This window comes from Stigmatopora argus, chromosome 5 (assembly GCF_051989625.1).
Source record: "Stigmatopora argus isolate UIUO_Sarg chromosome 5, RoL_Sarg_1.0, whole genome shotgun sequence".
Lineage (NCBI taxonomy): Eukaryota > Metazoa > Chordata > Actinopteri > Syngnathiformes > Syngnathidae > Stigmatopora > Stigmatopora argus.
The window spans coordinates 12,877,087-12,903,751 of record NC_135391.1 but is presented as its reverse complement, the minus strand read 5'-3'; the positions used below and the strand labels follow the sequence as shown (position 1 = coordinate 12,903,751).

At 38.8% G+C, this 26,665-nt stretch overlaps 1 protein-coding gene across 1 annotated transcript in view; it reads left to right on the top strand.

Moving 5' to 3' along the window:
• The window catches only part of commd10 (COMM domain containing 10), a 32,658-nt gene extending 20,740 nt beyond the window's left edge, over positions 1–11,918 (top strand). Inside the window, exons 7-8 of the mRNA XM_077600848.1 lie at positions 11,569–11,628; positions 11,712–11,918. Coding sequence (XP_077456974.1) covers positions 11,569–11,628; positions 11,712–11,750 — 99 coding nt within the window. The 3' untranslated portion in view covers positions 11,751–11,918. The remainder of the gene's footprint in view (positions 1–11,568; positions 11,629–11,711) is intronic.
• The last annotated feature ends 14,747 nt before the right edge of the window (positions 11,919–26,665 follow it).

Here is a 26,665-nt window from a genome sequence, read left to right as displayed (position 1 = left end):
AATAAATGCTATAAAATTCAGGCTTGGCTCATTCAAAAAAAATATGCTTGCTTTATTTCTGCAAAAGCTCTCACAATGTTCTTTTCAGAGTACATACCTCACATATCTAGCATCCTGCATAACTTTTTCATACAAAATGCGAGCTACTTGTGCTAACCAGTCAACGGCAATGCACCTATCACTTGCTGTTTCTTTTTTCCTCCTTTTCTTTTCTGTTTTTGGCAGACCGGACACACTTAAGTTACACTTTTCACGAGAGATGCAGGGTCCAATGGCAACATCAATTGCAGGGTGCTACTGCATATAAGGTGGAGCTTCATAAGGAGGATTTGGTACTATGGTGCCATTTCAAATGTCCAATTCTTGTTGTTTCTGCCCACTTTACAAACTCTAAAAGAGTGGTCACTAACTCTTGTTTTCGAGATCTCCAATACAGTCCCTTTTCCATATTTCCTTTCTCCAACACACCTAAATCAAATAATTACGATCGTTATGAGACTTCTGGACAGCTTGCTGATGAGTTGGTCATTTGATTGAGCTGAGTTTGAGAAGGGAGACATAGAAAACAAACTGGATCGCTGCCCAGTACGACCGGAGCTGGTGACCTCTGATCTAGAATATCTCAAATTAGATGGCTCCTACATGAAGTGATATTTTTCCTTATAAATCACAATATATATATCATGTATGCCTTTGACTTGCTAAACTGTGGCTTCCAGCAATGGCGCCTCACTTATTTCTTCAGTTTGAAGTCAAAGTTCAATATGGAACTACATTTTCGCTGAGGCACTTAAGTCGAAAGAAGTTATCAATTTTTGAGAGAGATGGCACACAAGCTTCACATAAAACATGAGAAAGCCTTTCACAGACATTTTCCTCTTCTAAGCCTCATGAGCTTCCTTCTGCAGAGTATGCTCATGACCTTGGACCGCCTTAATTTTTTGAGTCATCTTGACTTTAAAAGAAATGCAAACTGTTAAAAAGAACATGCATGTGTGGGGGGTCAACTAAAGAGCACGAAACTTTTCCAGAGTGGTACATTCTGTGATTTAATCAAGTTTTTGTTGGATCTGCCATCTCCAGAATCCAGTAATCCGTCACCCAATGAGATGAAAACCAAATCCCAAATTTCCTGAACTTATTCACATTATTCGTAGTTCGTAGTCTTTATGATCATTTTGTTTCGAAGGTATGCACTAAATTATACATGAACACTTTAACTAAATGCTAGTGTAACAATTGTATAATGATTGTTTTAATATGAAAACAGGATATGAGGCATGGATAATGGTATGTTTATTTGTTGAGACTGGGTGTTCCTAAAAACAGGGGTTGATGGATGGTGGAAGGATCAGGGTGAGAAGCAGTTTAAAGGTCTACAGTGATGACGTTATTTTGAAAAGTGGTTTGTTTTTGATTTGGTCATGAAAGACAACATAATAATAGTGGAGTATGGATGACACCTGAAGCTTCTTCATCCCTATCACTCTCTGTTTACCTTTTCACACTTCAAGGATAAAGTACAATCTAAGCTATCATAGCTCTTTTCCCCTTCAGTGAGATGTTGAAAGAAGGAAACGGAATCTAGGCTACCACACTGGGATGAATTACATCTATGCTCTGCGCCTGAATGTTATTTCTGGAAGGAATTGCTTTTTAACATGCACATTGTGCTTCTATTGGGCTTGTTTAAAGCTGACATCTACTGTATTTCTAATGTGACTTGTTTCAGATAAATGAAATTAATGTTTTGCTCTATGCTAGCAATATCAAAGTGATGCCATCCAATTCTACATCCCAATTTGCTTTGGTTGCATATTGACACATTCTATTTTGAAGTTGCGAAGAACTGCAGACCATTAAATAATGTGCATTTGAAGTACATTATTCCCTTTTAATTTGGATTTCAGAAAATAGTGTCTATACTTTCAGTTAAATAAGGCTATTTGACCTTTAGATTTAATTGAGCTTACCATTTCTCTCATTTTCGCAGCCCTCTGGAGGGTCGACTGCAACCACCCATCCTCTGGGTAACTGCAATATCTGCACCACCTAATCTTTCATTTCAGAAAAAAATGCACATTGAACACTAGCAAAGGTTTCGGAGACCTAAAAAATGTGAAAATGTGATATTATTGCATATCATTGATACAAATCAGTGTGAGCCGTTGCTGTTTTGAGTTCACTTTGGAGCTCCAGGGCTGACACCTAAAAGAGAATGCAGGCTGAGCAGCAGTGGTGCTTTCACGTGCAAAAGAACCTTACAGTCCAGTTGGAGCTCATTATTCTGCGACTCAGTGTTCAGTGTTGTGTTATTCCTGCAAGCAGTGGACCTTTCTGTACGGGTCATTTGTTATTAAAGTCCATCTGTCAGTCCTTCAGTACACCACTGCTATTTAACAAGTGTTCCTCTAGTCTTTGCGGTACGTGGACTTCAAATCTAGTGTTTGATAAAGGGAACTCTAGTTAACTTGGGCTACCATTAGGACAAACACACACTGTCAGATTGAGCCCTGGACGTGTCTTCATCACTAATTTGATTTCTGGCCTCGTCCTCCAGATGAAAGGCTAGGCTACATCGAGGTGAGCAAACTGAAGGTGAAAAAGACTTATAGTTAGTTAATGTTGCATCATTAAGATCAACTTCTCACTGATATTCTTTCCTGTGAAATTGAGGATTTTTCATTCCTCACTATAGTGTCTGAGCCATGCATTGTGGAGTTGATAACCCAGCCAACCTTTATTTAACCATCACTCATCGGGATAATCTGCTTCATACTGTTAGACCGGTGCATAAAGAATGATTTAATGTGATCCATTTTGTAGCAATAGAATTTATTAGCAGTTACAGTAGAAAATGAAGAGAATAGGTTAAAATGAGACATCCGATAGACCAGTTGAACTAAATATTCATCCCGAGCCTTGATATATAGTAATGCACATGTAAACAAATTAAATTCTTGTGATGTTACAATGTGAAGGAAAATGTTAACAGATTTATATTTTATATTTTAGCCAGAATCTTGACATGATTTGTTATTGCAGGCCTATGCAATGATTGAGCTTGATAAATATAAATACTGTACTTCCTTTCATATTTTGGATATAACAACTGTTTTGTTTCAATTTGATGTGAAAGCCACTGAGAAGAAGCTGAAGGTAGAGGAAATTCCATTTTTTTATGGACTAAATAGATTTTCTAATCAGGCACTGGCTTGGATAACTGTCGGGTGTTTTTTGATATTCATTTTTATGTAGTAGTTTTGATGAATGATAATTAATTAGAGAGCTTGATAATTACATCATTTTTTCCTTACTGCTTACAAATTCACTATTCCCAAGACAAAATTGAATTGCCTCCTTTTTTCTCAACGTTGATTGAATCCTGACACGGTTGGTTCTTTTTGCCAGCAGTATATCTACCAAAAGTCTTTCCATTAAATATTGAACTGTGGTTTTCCTCTACCCTTGTTCACCAGTAAGTGAACTGACAGTGGGGAAATCTCCCTTTGGTCATGAAGGTGCATCATAAGCCAGTCTCAATTTAATATTACAACAAGTTTTGGTGGAGATGCTGTAGCCCTCGAGTCTATTTAGCTGGACACGGAAGTGAGCACAAAGAATGAGGACCGACCGAGACATGTGGAAGTCTGTCCAGCATATTTATGATCCAAGACAATCAGAATGAATTACTTGCTAATTTTACGCTGTACATTTTTTTTTTATCAACCTTGAGAATGAGTTCATCACATTCCCACCACTTATCTTTAACACTTTCCTTTGCCAGTATTTTAGACTGTGAAATGGAGAGTGTTTTTCCCCCTTCTTCTCTCTGTATGTTAATGACACGCTAATCTGTTCCTGAGCGGGTGCCTTAATGAGGCCGACGCGCCCCTCACTCCGCTGGCTAGCGCCTGTAAAGCAACCATTATGGAAATAACTTTGTATCATGCATCGGTCTGGGACTCGACTGAAATGTATGCCTTATTTCCACTTTTAAAGTTTTCCTCTCCCTCTTTAACAAGGCCGTGGAGTTCCTCCAAGGGATGAAGCGGTAGATAAACAAACATGGTAATAATGAGCGCGGGGAGAGGCTTTGCACTGTTCTTTTTAAAATTCAGAATGTTGCTTGTGCTAATAAATTGGCATCTTGGAGAGGTTGTTGGTCATAGAGGGCAGGTGACCCACGTCAAGCATAATATAGTGCACTAGTAATAAGTCGTCTGATTTACTAGGATAGACTGTTTAAATTGAATCGCAAGATTTGTGAATCCATCCTCCCTTCCCCCACTTTTTAATGAACGAGCACCATTGTTTTCATCAGCGGGTATCTGGTTCATTTGCGACATGATGTTATCTTGCGAGGTAGTAGCTACACTTTACAAATGCAATTTGGTTCAGATAGTAACTGGCATGACTTCTTTAGAGCTTTTTGTTCTTGGTCAGTAGTGCGCGCAGGATTTCGTTTTGTTTACAAAGTACAAAGTGGACTGAGATCACATGCCTCTTAAACCTTTTTATATTTCTGTGAAACGTCTCCTTTGACTGAGAAATTTGAAGAGCTTCAACCCGCCTTTATGCACTTCCTACAACGTTTTTTATTTAAATTTATAATTGCAAATGAATGATGTAAATCTGACAATACCTTGAAGTCCAAGGTGTGATGGTTTTGTGTTCTCAAGCACATCTAAGCAAACCGGAGCTGAAGCAGTGGTGGTGGGTCGTGGCTAGGGTTACCAACCGTCCCTGGAAAAATGGAATCATCCCATTTTCAAAAATACAAAAGTACACGTCGTGCATTGAGTTCACAAGGGATGTGCCTTTTCTTGGATTTTCATGGAATTGGAAAAACTGATTTGTAGAACGAATACTGGTGGGTTGCTTTTTAAGAATAAATAACATTTTTTGCATCGTAAGCACATGAGCGAAAATGAAACTTCTGATAGTATACCTGTGTAGGTTTTTGGATTAACCAAGTGCCTAGAATTCAAGGCTGTGTAAAACTAGTGGGAGTTTAAAAAATGTCTTGCACTTTGCAGCTCACATTCAATTTATTGCTGGGGCTGAGACTTCATGATGATCAAAACAGGCCTGAGTCTTGTCAGAAACCGCCTTAAAGGTTCCGCTTGTGTTTAACAATTTAGGGGAGGGTTTTGTTGCACATTTTCAAGGCCGGCCATCAGTGCAAAGGTTGTTGAAGAAAGCAATTTGCCTGATATTACATTTGATGAATTATATAGTAATTGTTTATCTTAGTTTGAGGGGGGGTTTGTTATGTCTAGGCATAGCCTAATGGGTTTAGATAATAAATCCCTTTTTTCTTGCCCAAACTCAGATTGGAGCTCCAGTTCAAGTTGGATAATAAAGCATAGTTATCATTCATTTATTTTCTGAACTGCTTATCCTCACATGGGTTGCGGGGGTTGCTGGAGCCTTTCCTAGCCAACTATGGGCACCTGACGGGGTGGGCGGGGCGGTGTTACCCTGAATTTGGACTTGCCAATCACACTCGTACATAGGGGTAATTTACAGTGTCCAACCAGCCTACCAAGCATGTTTTTGGAATGAGTTAACCACTTGTCCACTGGGACCGGCATAGTTATCATATCAGATCACATTTCTTCTAAACCTTCCTAAAGTGTCGTATACTAGCTTTATCAGTCCCAGAATTGTAATGATCAGCATCAAAAAGTGCTGAATATATTGGACACTATATTTCAAGTCTCACAGTGTCCTATTAAAGATTTAAAAAGTGCCAAGTTTTACATTATTAAAAAAGTTTAATGATTATGTTCATAGTGCTGGAGTTTCTGTAGGCAAACTCTGTAGAAAAGAAGACCTAAAGAGCTTTTATGACTATCAAAGGAGGATTGGTGCTTGTAAAGCCACTTGCAAATGTTCACCCGGAGCATTTGTCAAATGACGCATTGCGGACATGCAGACAAGATGTCTGACATGACCAGGATTCTGTTTTTATTCAACTTTGACCACATGAAGGAGGAGAGAGGTTGAGGAGCTGTCAAATTTCCCTTCGGAAGGAGGAAAGTTTTCCATGTGGATGATGGAAAGGTGAATGGAGGGAGAGCAAGTCTTTGGGAATTTGTCAAGAAAGTTCAAAGTTGTTGCTGGTTTCATTACAAAGAAACCCATGTGGCAATCCGAGTGTATATTTGTTGTATAAATATGGACTGATTGAAAAGTTCCAGGACTGATGTCACAACAGATACAGTATATTACAAACCCATCCTCAATTTAATATTGGACATATATGAACAATTTGGATGTCAACAAGAATCTGGGAATAGATTTTGCTGGACCTCAGGGGATTCTGTTGTACTACCCAGTAAAGACTTCAACACATTTCAAAAGTCAAATGTTTTTTAGTTAAGTTGTTAGTTAAATATATAGCGACTTTGTATTTGCTCCGGCTGATGGACCCTGAAGGACAAAGGGTAAATTATGTAGCCACTACTCCACAGGAGGAAAAAAAATGCGGAATGTTGTTCAGGCATGCCTGGAGGCAGCCTGTGCATGTATCTGCATCCTTGGCTTTCTGTCTTCCTGCCATTCTTGTCCTGAGTAGCTCAGTGAGTGCAGACAATTACTAGCTTTGTATGTGTCCTGCTGTCATGCTGTGTACTGTACTGAATGGGTTCAGGGGAACAAGGCGTGTGAAAATCCCACCCTACCTAGTGACAGTCAGTTGTATGCAAGATGGAGCATGGACAACCCACAATGAAACAAGCACACGCTTTCTTTTACAATACATTACTTGTTGATTCTTTATTGTTCTTTTATTTCATTATCTGGGAAACATAATGAGGGAATTAATGGTGAGCTCACTCACATGCAAAATCACTTCTCCTGCCATCTTGCAAGATCATAGTTACAATGTAACAATCTTTAAATCAGATTGTATTTTTTAACTGTAGACAACAGTAAATAGTAAAGAATTGTTTTCTAGTGTGCATTTGCTCCTAAATTGTATGTTTTGTTATTTTTGTCAAGCCTAGGCTGTAATTTGTCTTTTGCGCAAAGCCTGCCAGGATAGGCTCCATCACCCCACAACCATGACAAGGATGAGTGGCGCTAAAAATGAATTAATGTTATTTATTCATTTATTAATTTTCATATCGGTCATGTGAGATGCCGGATACGGATGTGGTAGTGTTAACCTCAGACGAAAGTCGAGTCATGATACCTCAACACAGGATGTGGTGAAGTTTTTAATTTGAGAAGTGACCTGATATTTTGCGGACACAGGCAAACGATCTCTGACCATGGACATGCTCTAACTACGCAGATAGGACACAGGTGGCCTTATCCCGGGGTGGTAAACCCAACAAACAAATAACAGGATGTGATTTGTTTAGATCCTGATTGCAAGCTTTTGTTCATTAGAAAATCAAGACACATCTCTCGTTGAAACCATTTACTGATTGATCTGATCATTTTCAAGGGTTTATTTAAATGGTACCATTTTTCAAATGTGGTCTCACCATGCAACGGGCAGCAAATATGAACATCACATATCCACCTGCCGTCTAGGTTTTTTTTTGTTGTGTTCTGTGCTCTTGCTTCCCTCTGCGTGTACACATATGCCCTGTTTTTCCACTAATTGGTTCGCTGTATTCATGTGGGAATAGGCAGCGGGGAAATGGGAGGTAGATGCAGTCAAAGCCAACGCCTAACTAAATGGCGGTGCACAGCTGGGTTATGGATGGACAGCTCAATGATGGCTTGTTAAAACAACCTGTCACTTAATGCATGAGGTGAAGCAAATCTGCAGCAATAAAGGAATACATTATGCTAGAGTTCATTCATTGTGATTGTGGCAAGAATAGTGGGTACAGCGGGGCAGAACCACCTTGACGTAAAGAAAGACCTCCAATCATGTGAGTGCAGCCTACAGGCAGTGATTGTGAAATGGTGTGCAGGGTGACAGGAGGCAGTTCATGGGCAGTCAGTCATTGCAGCCGTGTGTTTGTGTGCGTGTGTGACTTTGTGCTTAATTGTGGTTACTCATGGATTTTATTTTATTTTTTGTAGTACTAGCCATTTTGTTTGCGGGGCATAGGCCAAGGAGAAATCCCTACATTATGTTGTGGATTCAACCTTAGCTCTTTCAATGTTATGCGTGATGAGAAACGTCCATTCTATGTGGCTCTTTTCGTCCTACGGCTGTGAATTTAAACCAGTTGCGGGCTAGTAGGTGTCTAATCCACATGAACTGGGAGGGTTTGCAGCGAATGAACACCTCCAGCATTTATTGTATTTATACGGCTAAAACAACTTTTTATGTTTTGCTGTAGTTCTGAGCCTAAGAGCTTTGTGCATCGATACAGCTTGTCACATCTCTCATCAAATATGTGTTTGGTCCATCTTTTTTTTTCTTTACCATTGTTACCAAGTACTATTTAATTAGCTCTCCTGAAGTATAGCAGATTTCCCTTTCCTTTCTATGCTTCTCAGCAATGTTTTACCTCTTTTTGTGTAGAGTAGAGCTAGTCATCAAAGAGGCTGTCAAAAAGAGGTGAAAAATATAATCTTATAAAGATTTTTTTTTAGAAACGGAATGTTCAAAGCCAATTCATTCCCAGATATTTTCTTAAATAAAGATAAATAAGGAGCTGTGCTAACCCTTGTTCTTACTCTTGTCAACTAATATCATAATTTGAAGTTTAAAAAAAGTTTTTTTCTTTATATTGGGTTTTTAAGCCTGGAATTTAGGTGATGTAGTTTACGTTTACGCTTGCGGGTTCTGCTTTTTAAATACAGAGTTTGATTGACACTTTCGAGTGTTTGGCTTTGACAGCCCTCATTTGTTATTGTCGACAGGCTTTCAGACAACGGCTGACGGTTTGAGGTTCAGTGTTTGTCACTTTGTGATGTCTAATACAGCGTTGTGGATAAGGGCACCATTTTTTGTGGCAGTGTCTTTTCACCAACAACTCTTATAGGCTGCTTTTCAGGCTGGTAAAGGCTCACAAGGTCATGGGAAGACTAAACATGCCACAATTCTATTCCAAACTATGGATATTTACTGCAATGTTGGCACAATAGATAATGAAAATTTCTCCAATTGTGAATTTACCATTTAAAATAAAGCATTACATTAAAACAATTCAAACATAATTACATTTAAAAATGATTTTAAAAGGTTCTTTGTCAAAAAAAAAATGTCGTGGTGATCAGCTAACTCTTGTTTGTGTGTGTGATCCCGCGGTGCAAGGATCTTCAAAAATGGTCCACAAGGGCCGCTGTGGGTCCTGGTTTTTGTCCCAACTGATCCAGCACAGACACATTAACCAATCAGTTTTCTGCTAAAACAAGCAGCTTCTGACTGTAATCAACTAGTTACCCTCGTAAGACGCCTGATTGGTGAAAAGGTGTCGTCATCTTTGGGTGGAATGAAATCCTGCACCCATTGCGTTCTTTTGTAGGAATAGTTTGGAGACCCCTGGTATACCAAGTAGCGAGTCTAGCGACTCGGGACTTGGACTGTTATGATTTCAGACTCTATGTGAGGCAGTGACTGTCTAAATGTGATTTTATGAGTGAGTCTTGAGAAAACTGAAGAACATTGAAAAAAATCCCCAGAAATGTAAAAGAGACACTTTAAGCACAAGTCCACCAGGCTTCCCTGAGTTACATACTTACATCCCAAATTAGCACCTGCAAGTCTGTCGGTGCGTTTGACTCTCGTATAATACTGCTGTAAGACTTTCGTATAATACTGCTGTAAGTCTTTGGAAAATATATACGCAAGTCAGTGTAATGCCATGTGATGTGTGCGTGTGTAACTGGTAGTCGAAGGCTGCGATGATGAGCATGACGCGTCCTATCCCCATTAGTGTTAGCCTAGATCTGTCATTGCCTTGTTGCGTTCCTCCTTGGCAAAATCCCAACCCTTGAGGAAAAACGGGATGAGCCAAACACAAACGCCCGTGTGCGTTGTATCTTTCAAAGACATCGCTGTCTGTACACACACCCAGCAGTGCCTAAGTAGTCTAGCCAGACTCTTATCGTCAAACGTTGTGTAAATGTGCCAAATCTTATTTGTGTCATTGTAGGTAGACTACATTTTGTAAGACCAGCATGCCACTTATTTTTTCACACCATTAACCCAAATTGGTGGCTCTCCCCTTTTCATCATTCTTGTAAAACATCAATACCAGTGTCCTCACCGATCTCATTTTTCCAAGTCCAGTCATACACCACGGCACAACAAATTAATAAGTAGCCTTACACAAACTGTCCTTGCGGCACTCCCTCTGCAATCGCTTAATTCAACTTTGTCCTACATTTTCCCTCTGCTGTGCAGCCAAGAGTGAGTTGGGGGGCTTTGATAAAGAGATAACATTTTCTCCCCCATGCACACTCCTTTCATGAACTTTTGACATTGCTTCTAATTAATATCTCTGCCATTTATTCACTGTGACAGGCAGTCTCCCAGCGCCCTACCACCCACCTAACCAGTCATTGGGTTTCAAGCCTAGAAGCCATGTTTGGTTCCTAGGCTTGCAAACTACAAATGCTAAGAACTAATGTGTCATATGGTGCAATTTTTTCTTTTTTTTTTTAGTCGTGTTGGTCTCTGGCCAGCATTTTGTTACCTTTATGGACAGTACTTATGACGACAAAGGGTGCTTTTTAGCTTTAAGAGAGCATCCTACAATTTGTATTAGATTGGTCACGTTTCAAAGCTCCTTTGACAAGGAAGAAAGCTTGTGACAGATTTATGACATCCCAGATTGTAGACTTTTTGTTCATTCTTCAATTTATATGGTGTGATGATGACACTTCACTAATGGTCTGCCTTAGTTACCACCATTAAGGAAGGTTATGTTAGTGCGTGACTGTCTTCAGGAAAGCAGGCATAGTAGCTTTGGGCAAACAATACCCTTTTAGAAAAGAAATTAGAAAATGCCGAGCTTCAATCCTTACATTTTATTTTTCATGCACGTCCGGTATGTGCACGTGCCTTGAATATCCTCAAAATAATAATTACTAAATGAGTGATTAAACTGTAATGCTTCAGAGGAAATGTACGGTTCTTGTTTTGCACAACTTGTTTTTGCTTATTGATTAAAACACTGATGAATATATAAAAGCTTTTAAAAATGAGGATTGTAATACACTCACTATTTTGAGATTCGACAAAAGTAGATATTTAAACAGGCAAATCTATCTCAGTTACAACGATATTAACTCAGTTTTGTATTGTTAATCATCACATCCTGTTATTTGGAGAGGGGTGTGTAGACATTGTATATCCACTGTAAGGTTAAGAACCTTACTCTTTTCGAAGTAATAATTTTAATCCTGCTGTTATTTTAAATTCACATCCTAAAATGACGTGAAAGCGCATGCGGTTGTAGCTCTGCCGTCACTGTATTTTCAAACACTGATAGATGGTGAGTTGGAGGCAAGCACATGTTGACCAGAGAGCAGTAATAATAAATGAAGGTTTTTATGGTACGTGCTAGAAAATTGTCCAAACGTATGACGTATTACTTCTAGTAAATTTTTGTTCCTGTATTCTCTGTGTCCTTCTGCTCTCCCAAGGTCCAGGAAAATATATTTGTTGAGTTTAACCACCAGGAGCTGCTTGAGTTCTACAACAAGGTCGGTTTTCATCTGCGTGTTTGTGTGTGCGTGTGTGGATGGCACGTCAGTCCCAGCCTTACTCAACCACTTTTTTCTTACAGCTTGAAATTGTACAAGGCCAACTAGATTCCCTGACTTGACCATTGTAAAACATTCCCCCTCAGATGCTTTGTAATGTTTTCCTGACAGTTTAAAGGAGTTTTGTACGAAAAACAAGAGAGTCCCTGAAAGGAACATACTTTTTCTTCATCAAATACACGTGATGAGTACATCTTCTGATGTCTGTCAATAAAAACAATTCTCGCAAATATGTTCCTTTCTTTTAGTTTTATGAGTATTTGACTGTTAACAGGAAATCGATTACTTTTCATTTGTGAGGAAAAAGGCTTTCAAATATGAAGAGGAAATCAATGTCCAAGTACAATGGGAGAGGAAGAATAAGTATTTTTGCAGCAGATTTAAATCAGATGTGGAAGTGAAATCCATGGAAGCAAGTTTTTGAAAGGGTAAGTCTCAATATTTTCCAATTTTAAGAATGATTGATCTTCTAGGAAATGTGCGTCTGCATGTGTATTTGTGCGTTAATACTCCTATTCTTTGAATTCCCATATTTTACCAACGATACTATCAATGCACTGTATTTTTCATTTGTTTTTCATCTTATGTCATTGATATTTTTGTGTGGTTCATCATAATTTTTTCATTGTTTTATTTTCTACTTCACTGAATAAACAAAAAAACCTACCCATTACTACTATACTGAACTACTAATTTACTACTTTAACTGTTACTTCACACGTCAACTGATCTTTGCAACCCCAAATTATCTTTCACAGCATAATAAGTTTGTTAATAAAACATTTAGCACAGTTACAAAATTCATTGTTCTTTTCATATCATAGTCACAACATCGGTTGCTGGGCCAAACTCGGTCTTGACCGCACACATGAGGTTTTGTGATCATGAATGTTAACATTTACAGTTTTTGGCTGAACTTTTTTTCCAAGCAGATCAGGGAGGAAAATTCACTGTCACTGCACAAACCACACCACACGGTAAATGCTCAAGATAATCTCTGAGACAAATCGGGCAATTGGGATGATTACTAGTTTATGATATCTGGAAATTGAGCAAATTGTAGATCTTTAATCCCACTATATTATTGTATATCTTGATTGAATTTATATGTAATGTTAGACAAAACTTTCTGTTGTATTGAAATGCAGTTCCGAACCAATGAACACACCTCTCAATCTATGAAATAATCCATTAATTCAACTGTGCAGGGGTGCAAGATGAGATTTCGGTTTGTGTGGGGAAAATGAATTCAGCATTGTAAGTATCAATTTTTTATCGATTAATATTTGTCTACAATGGATTCTAAGACTATTTGTTTCATCTTAAGACAACAAACTATGTGAAGTGTGTGAGCAGACCGAATCCTTCATAGCAGTGGCCAGGTAGTAAACTTCATTCTGCTTCAATGATTTAAGGATGCAATTAGGCAACAATCATTGCCACATTTCTGGATCAATTTTTAAGCTCAGGAGCAATCTGGGTCTAATGATCATGTGTCTTCATATTTTTCTCTATGTCATAACAGGACATCTATGATCCACTATACGGCAACCTTTGTGCGCTCCTTTCTAAATGGATACAGATGAGAAAGCAGTGCGACCACGGCCTCCATTTTGACAGTGCAGAGTGTGACAAAATTGGATGCCTCCTCCAATTTAAAGTCCTCCTATGTACCCTGAGAGCACTGAGCTCGTTGAGTGCTGGCTGAACGGAGGCACTGGCGAACATTTGCATTTCAAAGCTAAACCAAACCCACTCGGTGAGTACGCCGCACAATTTGAATCTCTGTATGGGAGCCGAGTTTGGAGGGAGATTCAGCTGAAATGGTTTGATTTGAAGTTGAAATTGCACTAAAATAACTGCTGCTGTGTTCGTGGAAATGAACTGTGAGGACAGTCTTTTGCAGGGGATAACTTTTTCCCCTTGAGGCTTAGGACAGGGAGTGTATGATGTACAAATGGAAGCCATGACTTCTCTATTTGTATTGGGAATCAGATTACAAGTATAATTGTGCAACTGCACAATTATGATGAGCTTCTCAGGAATTGTACCCAAAGTCCTGTTTGATTTTGATGCCAGTTTTTAGTGATCCAGAACCATGATAGAAGTGTGGTTTTTTTCCCTCCTTTGCGTAAATAGACTAACTGAAACATGAGTTAGAACCATAAAAAAGCATGAGATTAACAATCGTTAACCTATTGTTGAACGAATATTGCCTTCACAGTATCAGTCAAAGTCAGGTAGTACATTATTTGAGTGACATGCACGTTCAGTCAGTATCATGTATTGCATGTTATCAATTGTAACGTTCATCCATGTAACCAGTCATATAATATTACATTACTAACAACTACCACATACTTTATTCAAATAATAGTCTTTCTCTTTTATGCAAGCTACTTTGTTTATGATGGTGACATTTTTGTGTGATTTATGTGAAAGGCTTGTGTATGAAGAACTGTTGGGCCCATCGTACTCTTTGGTGTCCGTCCCAATTTTCTTTTAATAAGAGACTTGTTTTAACAAGGGTTGTCCTATGGAAACAGAATTCTCCTTTGAGATTATTCAAAATTGTTAAGGTAGCATCATTATGCATCCCATATGTATTTGGGGATTTTGTTTTGGTCTAGTGAAACAAAAACAAACGTCAGTAAACAAAACCTATAGTGAAGCAGGAAGGTATTAGCATAATGCTCGGAGGCTGTTTTTGTTTAATTTCAGATGGACCCCGGGTCTTTGTAAGGGTGGATGGTGTTGTGAACTGTTCAGAATACTGTTCACTGTTAGCACATTTTTAGTCTGCTGCTAGAAAACAGAATATTTCTGGAAAAAACTTAATGGAACAGCAATACCTTAGTTGTTGTTTGGCTTTGGTGGCAATAGACGCTTAATCCATTTCACCTGAAACTGTCAAGGGCATTGAAACATGGATGGCAGCCAATGATTTAATTCTGAACAGTTCTCGTGCAGTGTCCAGGCTTTCATTCTTTTCGTTGGTTGGTTTGATATAAAAAGAATTATCTATCAAATAGTACAGGTTAAAAGGTTGCATAAATGATACAAAATGCTGGAGCTCGTCTTTTTTTCTCCACAGAACAAACTAGATCACTCGTGCACGACTAATATGCAGGGGATTACTGTAATTAGTAAGGAATTAGAAATGATTCCCCTCATTCAAACTGACTACAGTGTGACTTGTCTCTCTTGCTGGAAAATGTAAACCACACAAACGACATGACTGGATTTAAATGGTATTATTTTTATCACTTTAATTCTTATATTACTCCCACGACCACATACCATTCTTAAAGCAACATTTGTTTCCAGCAGCCACTTCAAACGTCGTGTTTTGTTTTCGAACACAAAAATGACAATTCAGCTTTTATTCTTTGTGGTTTTTCCATCTTAAAACCCAGCCTTTTGACACATGACTTTGAGTCATGGCACTTGTGGTGTTTTGTTTTGCTGTAGGACAGAGCGACAAAGAAAAAAAAAGTTTAAATGAGAGTCTTCCCTGTGTGTTTCTCTGACCTTTACTGGCGTCAATGGAGTTGTAGATGCCACCTGGCCTCCTCCCTCTTTTTTCCTCCCTATCTTCCCGTCCCAGCCATGAGCACGACTTGACCCTGGCCCTTACAGATGAGGATACTTTTCCTCAGCTGCCATAAAAGCTGCTTTGCCACTTTCTCTACCTCTGGGATCACAGCATCCCTCTGGGTGTGGGTTATTAGAACTCCTATTTCGTCCATCCAATGAGTTTACTTTCCATCTGTCGGAAATATAAATAGCCTCCTCTCTCTCTCTCTAGTTGGCTTGACCCACCACATGCAGTGCTCAATGTGAATGAAAATACCTCAACAGATGTGTAATTGAAAAATAATGGTTTTATTTCACAATCAATGTTTCATTTGAACCCTTTCAGTCGTCACGACAGTAGACATCGATTTAGAATTTATCACTAGCTTAAGGCCATGGAGTTGTGGTAGCTGGTAAAAGATGGAAATTGCTGTCAATATGAGTCAAAGAGCCATGTAAGGTCACAAAAACAATTCAAAACAAAAATTCAAATTCCCAGAGCAAAATACAGTAATTGGAATTTAATTGAAATTGCAACTTATCACGGTCTATTTTGAATTATTTTTTGGAAGCTTTATTTCAAAGTATTTCTTTGTATTTATTTTGTATTTATAATACTTATGGCTTTTTAAAATTTGCATTAGTTATTTTGTTTTTAATTATTTAGTATTTAAATAATTGATTGTTTTGAAAAATTGATCTTAATGTTAATTTGGACATATTTTAAATTATTTATATTTAAATATTTTTGCCGATGGCAAAATACGTGTAGAAAACACTAATACCGCAATTGGATGCCAAATACAAGCCGCAAAATATTGGCCATTGGCCACAAATTTAAGACTTCTGTCCTCTGTAAATGAAAGAAAAACATTTAAGAAAAAAATACAATTCCTATTTCGTGCATAAAAGGGTTAAAAAAAGATGCAATAAAACAAACACTAGTATTCACTTGTGTTAGGCTCTCAAGCAAACGTGCCATTAGTTCAGAAAAGGGTTGATTCTAATCCATCCCAATCATATGGATTAATAAAGAAATGACTCAAGTGGCCCTTGATCATCACCGGCACATTGCTTAATAAAAGAGCAAATTATAATTTGCCTTTGACTCTGAAATAAGAGTATTTTTTAAGAACACTCAAGTCACACATATTGTAATTCGCAATTTTCATTCACTGGTTGAACAAACTGATTTGCTTAAGGGATATTTTATTTTTTTAAATTAATGGTTTACTTAAAAACAAAACTAATTAAGTATGTTGATTTAAAAAAAAATCGTGTGCAAAACTTTTAAGGTTCCTTTTTTTACAATAAACAGACAAACCTACAACATGCATTTACAGTTTATTTTTCGCGACTCAGTCGCCACGACAATTGACGTTAACCCATTTACACTGGAATGGCTGATTTCTCTTCCTAGTTGGAATTGAATGTCAATTGCCACTACGGTCACAGAAATATGATCATTCGCTGTATCATTCAGTGCAGAACACACACATACACACACACACAACTGCTTTGCATTGGTTTTGCTGTCCCACTTGATTTATGACGATCCCTCTCAACACTTGCTATTCCCTACGGTCTTTTATACTTATGGTCTGTGCTTTGCGACCATCTCAAGCGTCATTATCGTTGTCTGCCTCCCATGTTGTGCATCCACACCCTGCCTTGCTGGCTCCACAGTGAGCGCAAACAAATAAAAATGGAAAGACGCTGTCAACAAGTGGATCCCCATTGGTCTACTGGCCTGCATCGGTGGCAGAGCTGGGCATTCAGCCTGGACTTCTCTGGTTTTCCACTGCTTAGTCAGTCGGAAGCTGCCAAACCCCAAGTATGAGTGGCATAGTTAGTTTTTCATTCTCACTCCAACATTTTTTTCAGTGCGTCATCTTTTCATCTCTCTGCCAGCCATCTCGCTCGGCCAATCTGGCTGATTGGAGGCTCAAGTGGGGTTGTGGTTTTGATGTTCATCACAATGGAGGCAACCTGGGTTCATCTAAAGCTTGAAGTGTCCTCTAAAACACAATGGATTTAAGGGTGCAAGTTACTGCTCAATGGAGTTTTTGAATACCTTACAAGATATTGGAGTGCCTGGTGGAATTGTTTAGTTTCAAAGAATTGGGATTTTAGGGGGTTCCAAGCCAAATTAATACATTTTAAAACACTCAGTCAATGGAGAGTTTCGAACCTTCATTCTTCCTTCCAAAATGTTTTTTAATCCACCAGGTATTGATTGTATTTTACTGCACAGCTCTCCCAATGGATGACACTTTGTTTAATATCATTTTAAATATTTACGCAGCTACCTTTGCTTTTAACTTGATTCAAAACTCCCTTAGACAAACATCAAAATGATCAGTAAAAAACACACATTTAACCCTTTTTTGAAAATCACAAACTGACCCCCAAAAAATCAGCAATTTTCGAACAAGTAAACACGGTCAATTCAGTATAAAATTCATAGTATCTCATCTGATATGTTGCAGTGGTGAATGAGGAATCCCAACAGCAGATTTTAAGACTGGATTCATTGAGGAAGAAATTAGAAACAAATCGAAATTCCATTCTTGTTTCCTAAATGGCAAGGTTTCATCTACTTCTTCTCGAAACACACTTGTGTGAAATTGTCACTAATATAGAGCGAGTCAGTGCAGCAGGCTTCAGTTCAACTTGAGTACTGGTTCTTTTCTCTTTTCCCCTCCCCTACTTAGAATAATTGTTGAATTTATTTTTCATACTAATAATTGCACAATACGTGACCTTTCTGGCTATTGTAATGGCAGGAATATTTTAAACACAGAATTTCTCTGCCACTTATGCGACTCTCTAGAGACCCTCAGTCTTTTCTGTGGCGCTTGTGAGGCCAGTCAGTTTCTTTGGAAGGGGTCTCAGGAGTGGAGCTGGATTTGCCAAGACACGAGAGCCCTGTCAACCCGCACTAATATCTGTCTCAGTGGTCACTCTCCCACCGGCCAGCTCTGCCTCACTCATTCCTCATCTCCGACCCGCTCTCACAGGCCTCACAATGTGTGACAGTACTTTTATCTGTCCTGTCTCTCTTTTTTTCTCTTGCCTTAGGCTGCCAGGCGTTCTTTTGTGCTTTATTGTTTACGATTGAAATTTATTCAGATTTGTGCTGATTAAGATGGGCAGAGAATTCCGGTGTCTAACAGTCGCAGGTCTGGAAGTAATCTGTCCGTGACATGTATGCATCTCTGTTTGTCAGTTGGACAGAGAGTATCTGACAGACTGTTTACTTTTTGGTATTTATCTTTGGTATAATTCTTGGTGATTTATGACAAAAGATACATTTTACTTGACTTAATGCGGTTCTATCCATGATTTTTTTGTCATCATTCCTCTTTGCAGATGTTTTCATCTCCTGCCCAGGATGACCTCTGTAAAATGGGGTTGCGTTAAGGAGCGGCATGTTACGTGAACAGTCTCAACACAGATGGCGCTGAGACACGTGGCGGGCTCCCAGCCGGCGGAGATCACCTTCCGTCTCCATCTTGTCATCATTTTATCCTTTGCTTTGTCCTGTGTGCTACTTTCCGTCCTCTGTCCTTGCAGCATCATGTACTCTTTGTGCTCTTCAGCATTTCTTATTTCACACCTGCCCGTTCCTCCAGGATAGGTGCTGTGTTATCAGAGGTAGGGAAGGACTTTCTTTACCTGCTAACAGTCTTTTGGCTTTCACTCAAACCTGTAAATCTAGACATAAACTAACTAAGAAACTCTATTGAGTTTAGTAACTATTGAAACTAAAGACTTTTTTTGTATTTTATCTCTAGGAGCAATATGTACGCATCAATAGGACCAAATTTGAAAGGACTAAATGCATCTTTCTCAGTTTTTCAACTTTTTTTAATCATGCACCTAAGGGAAAAAAAAAATAACATTTTAACTAAAACTAATAATTTCAGAAAAAAATAAAACTGGAAATCCTTTCTAGAAACAAATTAAAACTAATATTTGAAAAGGTAGGGTCTAAACTGAATAAATCTAAATTATCATGTCAAATCCATAATTTATAATCTTGGATTATGATCAATTAATAGTATTTTTAGACAATATAAATAACCAACATCAATTGACTATCTATAATTGAAATGTTTAGTAGAGAACCTTAATTCATTCATTTTCTGTACCGTACACTTTATGTTATTACACTGGCATCCGTATTCATTTTAACTGAGAATTTACTTTTAATTTACTTTGTGAGAGATGATTGAGTGTTTTACATTCATTCAAATTCCAGCGTTCTTACTTTATTCTACTAATTTTGCAGTTCGTTACAGCATATTGCAGTAATTTCCACCCTCCAATGCCCTCCAAATATTATTTGCTCCTCTTGACAGAAGTATACGCACAACATAATTTCAACAGGAGTATTACGTCGTAGATCTTTCGTCAACGTCCATGTGAGTTAAGGCGCGTCTGCAGTTGTAAGATAAAACGTAGATGTGCAAGGCCTTTTCATCCGTTTGTCATTTCAGGATAATTTCACAAAGACTCCTGCTAAAGTTGAGCTCGTCCCAGAGGAACGTGCAGCAGGTGTCGACTGAGAACAACTCATCTCAGGCTAATTAAGAAAACAGACGGGGCTCATTAGGCGCACTGATATGGACGCGACGTTCGCACACCGATATCCCCTCGTTACGTTTCTGATTTAGTTTGCCTCTCCTTATTTCATCACCTCGACGGTATACTGCGGTGGGATTGTTCAAGTGCTGCTTAACATTATTGCTACCGTTTTGTATTCAGTGTCAAGTTGCTCTCTCAAGGCAAACACGTCGTCTGGATGTCTACCATTATCCATTGCAGGCAATGAGTTAATTGTGTTGTTGTTTTCGTGTTACTCAGAGGTCACTTTTGGTTGCTTTTGCGACATTGTCATATTTAAGGGCATTCCAGGTCACGTCCTTTTCATTGGTCACTTCCTGTGGATTTTGGGTCACTTTCTGTTGGTTTTGGTGCAGTTAGGGTCACTCAATTCGGAACATTTTCTGATGGTTTTTTAGTTGCTTCTAGTTAATTTGGTGGCTATTTGATAAAGTTTTGTTTTTGTAAGAATAATAACCATATTCCTTTGTGGGTCTTTCTTTTAAAACTCTGCAAACATTTTATGGGTATTTTTTCAGGGTAGCAGAAGAGCAGCGTAGTAACTTTAATTTATAAGAAAAAAAAGAACACAAATTGAACAATAAAGTTGCATCTGAAGGCACCGCTGTAGTGCTAGCATTCATATTTACAACAGTATAGTTAGTAACTGTGACTTATGGAGCAACAGTACATGATGTGGCAATAATGTTAAAAAGTATAAGCAATAGATTACATACCGGCATATATTATATCCTGTTAGCACTGGGGGATTAAAGAGACGCTCATGTTTTGCCCCAATTCTGACTCGCGCAGGAAACGTTCCGCTGGTGTCCCTCGGAGGGACTCTTCAACCCTCAACTATTCCCGAGGGTGACCAAAGTTAGTTAGAAAAGTTGGCAAAATAACCTTTCCAGACCATTGCATTTCATTTGCTTGTCATCTTTTATACTGCGACAGAATTAGGCCAATTTTGTTAACCCAGTATGCTTAGCTGTTGTTCTTAGGGGGCTGGATTAATGTAAAAACAACATTACATAAATTACCCGAGCTCCCGGTGAAGACTCATCCAGGAATTGGCCCCTAAACCTTTACAACATAGAATAGTAGTGAGGAGACTATGCAAAAATGGCATCCGTGCAAAAAGCCACTCTTGACCAAAACGAACATAAACACTCAATCTACTATTTGGTAGTGTGGTGAGACAATTGCCTGGACCTTTTCAAAGTCTCGTTTGTCACAATAACCTCCATTAATATTCCGATATTTTCTCGGGTTGTGCTCATGTCATAAAGAAATTACGTTTGACTCGGGCATTTGACGGAAATTTAACGTTTAACTTTTTTTTTCATTCATTTTCTGAACCGCTTTATCCTCATTAGGCTCGTGGAGGGTGCTGGAGGCTATCCCAGCTGACTCCGTGCCGGAGCCCGGGGAACACCCTAAATCGGTCGCTAGCCGATCGCAGGGCACAAGGAGACGGACAACCATTTACACTCACATCCATACCTAGGGGCAATTTAGAGTGACTAATCAGCCTATCGTGCAGGTTTTTGGAATGGAGGGAGGAAACCGGATTACCTGGAGGAAACCCACGCAGGCCCGGGGAGAACACACAATCTCCACGCAGGTGGACCAACCTGGATTTGAACCCAGGACCCCAGAGCTGTGAGTCCAACGCGCTAACCACTCATCCGCCAGGCCGCCTTATCTTTAAAACAAAACATGACACTCGTATGACTCTTCGGCTCTTATAATCGAGATGTACAGCCACCCTTCAGGGGACTTTATTCACAGAAACCTGAATGCAATTATGAATCTGTCATTAATACAGAAGTGTACTTATTGACTGACTTTATATTCAAAGTCAGTTCTTTGAATGTTTCTGCTATAAATGCGCTTCTTATCAGAAACTATTTTAATATTTGTAATTGCCTTTAAGTGCACTTACTTCCCCAAATAATAGCATGTGGTTATAATTGAGCCCATTTAGTTTTGAAACATTTATTTTGGGGGATTTTATGCCAAACAGCTTGGGAAATTGATTTTTGTTCTTTTTTTATGGGCAATTAATCATGCAAGCTTTTTCTAAGATGACAAAAGTTAGAATAAAAACATTTGAATGGATGGATCATAACTCATGATTTGATGTGTTAGGAGGGGAAAAGTTATACTTTATACTCAAAATTAGCATACTATCTTTACTCTGAAATTAAAGTTGAATTGTAGATTAATATTTCTTTTGCATTGATCGTCAGGTTGCCATGTTTTGCTGAGGTATAATGTGCTTATTGTTAATTCTAATTGAAAGGTAGTTTGCATTGTTTTCAATTGGTTTATTTCCATGTTTATCTATTTATTAGATTGTGACTAAATTTATACACAAATGATATCACATCCAAAATTACATTTGAAGCTATTTCAATCTAATGGAGAACTTCTCTCTTTTTTTTAAATTTCTGTCAAATGCAAAAGCATTTATTATTATTTTGTGTGTGTGTGTTACTAGAACACTCAATTGAGAATGCCCACAGCTTTTGTATCATCTGTATTCTATATAATATTTTAACAACCTATTCAAGGGCCCTCCAAACACCTCCAAAAACCTGATTGTAAGGGTGTTTTTTCTTGGTGTTGTTGCTTTCAAACAAATCACTTACATCTTCTGCATAAACACATCCAATGTCTTGATAATTTAATAGGATACTGGAACGTGTTTTTATGTTGTGATTAGTGTGTTGATTTTCACTTAATCCTCAAGAAATGTCCTTGGAAGAATATCTAATTAGAAAACAACAGATAAACAGAAACATACAAAACCTTGATAGCAATAATAATAATAAAAAAAGGAATGTGCTTGGCACTTGTGCTTAAACACAAAACAAATGCAAATTAGGGACACATTTAGATTTAGATAGTTAGAGTTAATTAGTTCTTCTTTGGCACAAGATACATAATATTAGCTTGCAAACCTAAGTGGAAAAAGATCCTGTCATTTTTTTTTACCAAGCTCGACTTGTTGAAACCAGCGCGTGGAATAATGCCATTTCAGCAGTTCTTCCATTGTCTAATCCTGCAAACAGATGGATGGATGGATGAGTGGCTGAGTAGTGAGTCAAAAAAAATGGCAGCAGAACTAAAGCCCCGTAAAAAAATGTAGCTCATGAAAGTTTGATTCCTGTCCTCATTCTTAAAATCTGAACATTTGTTTCAGATGAACCTGTTAGGAATTGTTTTTTTCCCGTGTGACCTGTCCCTGTGATTGCCCATTCAGTTCATCTGCCGTCTTGTGTGCCCCAGCTGTTTCTGATTGTCTCGCCAACCCATGTCTGTCTATTTAAACCCTGTGTGTTTGTCAGTCCTGGTAGGCATGTCCTGTGATCCTCGTTTCCACTCCATCCTCCCCGTCAGGTTTGATTTTCCTATTTGTTTCAAATTCTTAGTTATTTTTTGATAATCCTTCCACAGTAAAGTTTTTTTACGTGCAGCCCACCCCCTATCCTTGCTTGCTACCCCACGTTTGGGTCCTACTACGCAGTCACGACCCTGCTAAATCCTGACAGCACCATTGCTACTAGGGACTACCTTAATCTCATTCACTGCTCTCTATACGCATGGGCTCACCACCCACACCCATCACATCTATGGTATTACACTGCAGCTAATCCTTTCCCCTTAAATCCAAATTCGTACAGCACAACTCCATTTGTGTTGCAAATTTTTGCACTATGATAAAATAAAGTCCGTCCATCATCTAGTTGCCTAGCTTAACTTCCTGGTGACCCCTCCCCAACCCCCAACACGTCTGTGCTGATACAACTGTTTGTTAAGCATTTATAGTAGTGCAAGGCAAAAAAGCGCCAAAAATGGTGTGGTTTATTTCAAACTGCTTGTTTATTGATGCACTTTTTTGTTAAGGATTCATGAGGAGGCGGCCCTATGGGCGAGGGGTTAGCCCCTCGACCTCAGAGTTGTGGAGTTGAGGGTTCGATCCCATGTGGGTCCTCACTGTGTGGCATTTGCATGTTCTCCCCGGCTGTTTGAACACTAAATTGCCCTTAGTTTTGAGTGTGAGCATCAATGGTTGTCCATCTCCTTGTGCCCTATCATTGACTGGGTGTCCCCCGTCTGGTGCCCATAGTTAGCTGGGATATGCTCCAGCACCCCCTGCGACTCTTGTGAGGATAAACAGTTCAGAAAATGAATGAGGGGATGATTCATGAGAATGAGATCATTATTTTGATACCTGAGCGTTTGTCACCAGGTAGTTCAAGTTGTACATCTACCATATTTTTCGGACTCGCCCCTGAGAATAAGTCGCACCAGTCAAATAATTCACAATCAAGAGGATAAAAACAACATGCATAAGTCACAGTTGACTATTAGTCGCAGGCCCACCCAAACTATGAAAAAAAAGTCTGACTAATAGTCCAGGAACTACGGTACCTCATTGTTAACTGTGTGACGATACAAATATTTCATTGTGTTCTCCGGAGTCTAATTTCAACAGGTGCAAGAACATTGCATACGCAACCGAGCTCCGCTGTATTGTGTTCCATTGCTCCTTTACTGTTAATGGAATGCTCAATCACAGACTTTTTTGCAAAAGTACATCCAAACCCTTGGGATCTTAGAACTAAGCCTGCACACGCCATCACACAGCCTTTCAATACGTCATCCCGACTCCACGTGTGGCATCAAGTAGACACGCATGTCGCAAAAGAGGTTTCATCCCGGTGTATCACTTGCACGCCACACATCTGCTCACCCCGGGGGAACAAAGAAGTTGTCTCTTCGCCTCATCGGGTCTGACACGTTGCTCCCACAAATGCGCAAACTTCACATAAAGTTTTGCTCGTGTTTACGAACCGTTGACAAGCTCATTTACAAGTCACATGCCGCAGCTCTCGCCTCACTGGTGAACATCCAAATATTGTGACAAGAGCTTGTGTATGCCCAAGAATCCGTCTTGTTTATTTGATTTAGAAAACACTGCTTTTCAAGGCCAAGCAACTGAAAAGGAAGTTCTACGCATTTAATGAGAGTGGTCGCCTTGAGCTAATCACAAAGAGGCAAAGACTTGAGGTGGATGGGATGTATTTCAAAGGCCTATTCATCTTCAATTTAGGAATGTTCATCACCGAGGAGTACCTCATCCCATCTGGCCGGCACTCTATTAATTAACGAATGAATTAAGACTGCAAAGGTCAATGATGTGTTGCCGCTTTGCTACTGATACAATGCGAAAATTAGGTGCAATTTGTTAGTCGGTGGAACGGAGGGGATCCCAGAACAGACACACATTGGCATGATAGTTGTGATTTGTAAAGCGTTATTATTGTAGTGGGATTCGAATGATGGAATCAAGGGCAGAGGGCTAGTTGACTTACGCAGACAAATGGAAAGGCACAGTCTAAAATGAATGCAATAAGTGAATGGTTACGATCCATTTCGGCAAATAAATAAGGATGTTCATTCAACATCATCCCCACATTTTTTTTAAAAGCCAAAAGTGATAAAAAGAGAAAAATGTGTATGAAATGATTCATAAATTAAAATTAAATATAAATGAAAACAAATTGTAATAAATTGAAAAATGAATGAGTAAGGTCCAGTCAGCTGCATATTAAGGAGAATCTGAATTTTTCTAGAGGGTCTAAGAAAAGTACCAACTAAAATGGCTTAGCAAATGACAGTCTGGGCACTTTCAAAGCAAAATGTCATTCTAACCTTGTGAAATGGCACCAGAGATGATAAAATTATATCTAAATTGTTTGAATGTGACTGAATGTATGCACCTGCAAGAACATATCTTTTTTGTTTTCCTTTTCAATTGAGCTGTACTGATAAAAAATACGTAATTATTTATCTCGGTCATTTTATCCGATACAATTCTGACATTCGTTTCTCATGGATTTTGCAATGTTGATGAACTATGATTAGAATCAAATGTCACAGGGTTATTGTCCTGGTGAACATTTCCCTTCCTTTTATGTGCAGCTGCAACTTTCTTGGTGGTGTCAAGCAGCCGTCTCAAAATAGACTTTTTGTTGTGTTGCCTCATAAGATCACAAGATCAAAGCAGCATCTCCACTGCGTGCAAACCTGTTATCACTTGTCGCTGTGATTCTTGCGTCAACATCATTGTGTTGCTTTCATGGAACGGAAAAAGACACAGCAGGACCATCAAGAAGGAGTCAAATAAGAGTCACGGCTTCATCTTTTATTCATACCGGTGTTACTATGTTTTTACTTACTACATGCGTGTTTTCACAGGGACACCCTTGACGATAAGTCTCGAGTCCATCTGCTAGAGAGGAACGAGACCCCCCTGTGAAAGCCCACCCACCTTATCCTGCTTCAAGGTACCATTGAAAACCTTCAGAGGGTCAACAGCCCTCATCAATTTCATTGTCGACATTGGCAACAGGTTTTTATTTTAATGGCCGGCAATCTCGTTAGCAATCTTTTAAGATCTCTTAAATGCAATCATTAGGAAATAGATGAAGCTTGCTTCATTTCTACTAAATTATGCTCAATGCAGTTGATTTGTTTTTATGAAGGCAAATACAACATATCAAGGTATTTCATCCATTGATCATGAAAGGCACAATTGTGGAGGTTCACATTTGAGCATAATCTTGTTTTTTTATACCATATATAATTTTAAAACCTTTTTTGTTTCGATGTATCTATTACACAACCATCAGATTGTGGATCTCTGGCTCTCTCACTCTGTCTCTCTTTTTTCTCTTGTTTTCTATTCTTTATAACATACAGGCACACTATCGCAAGA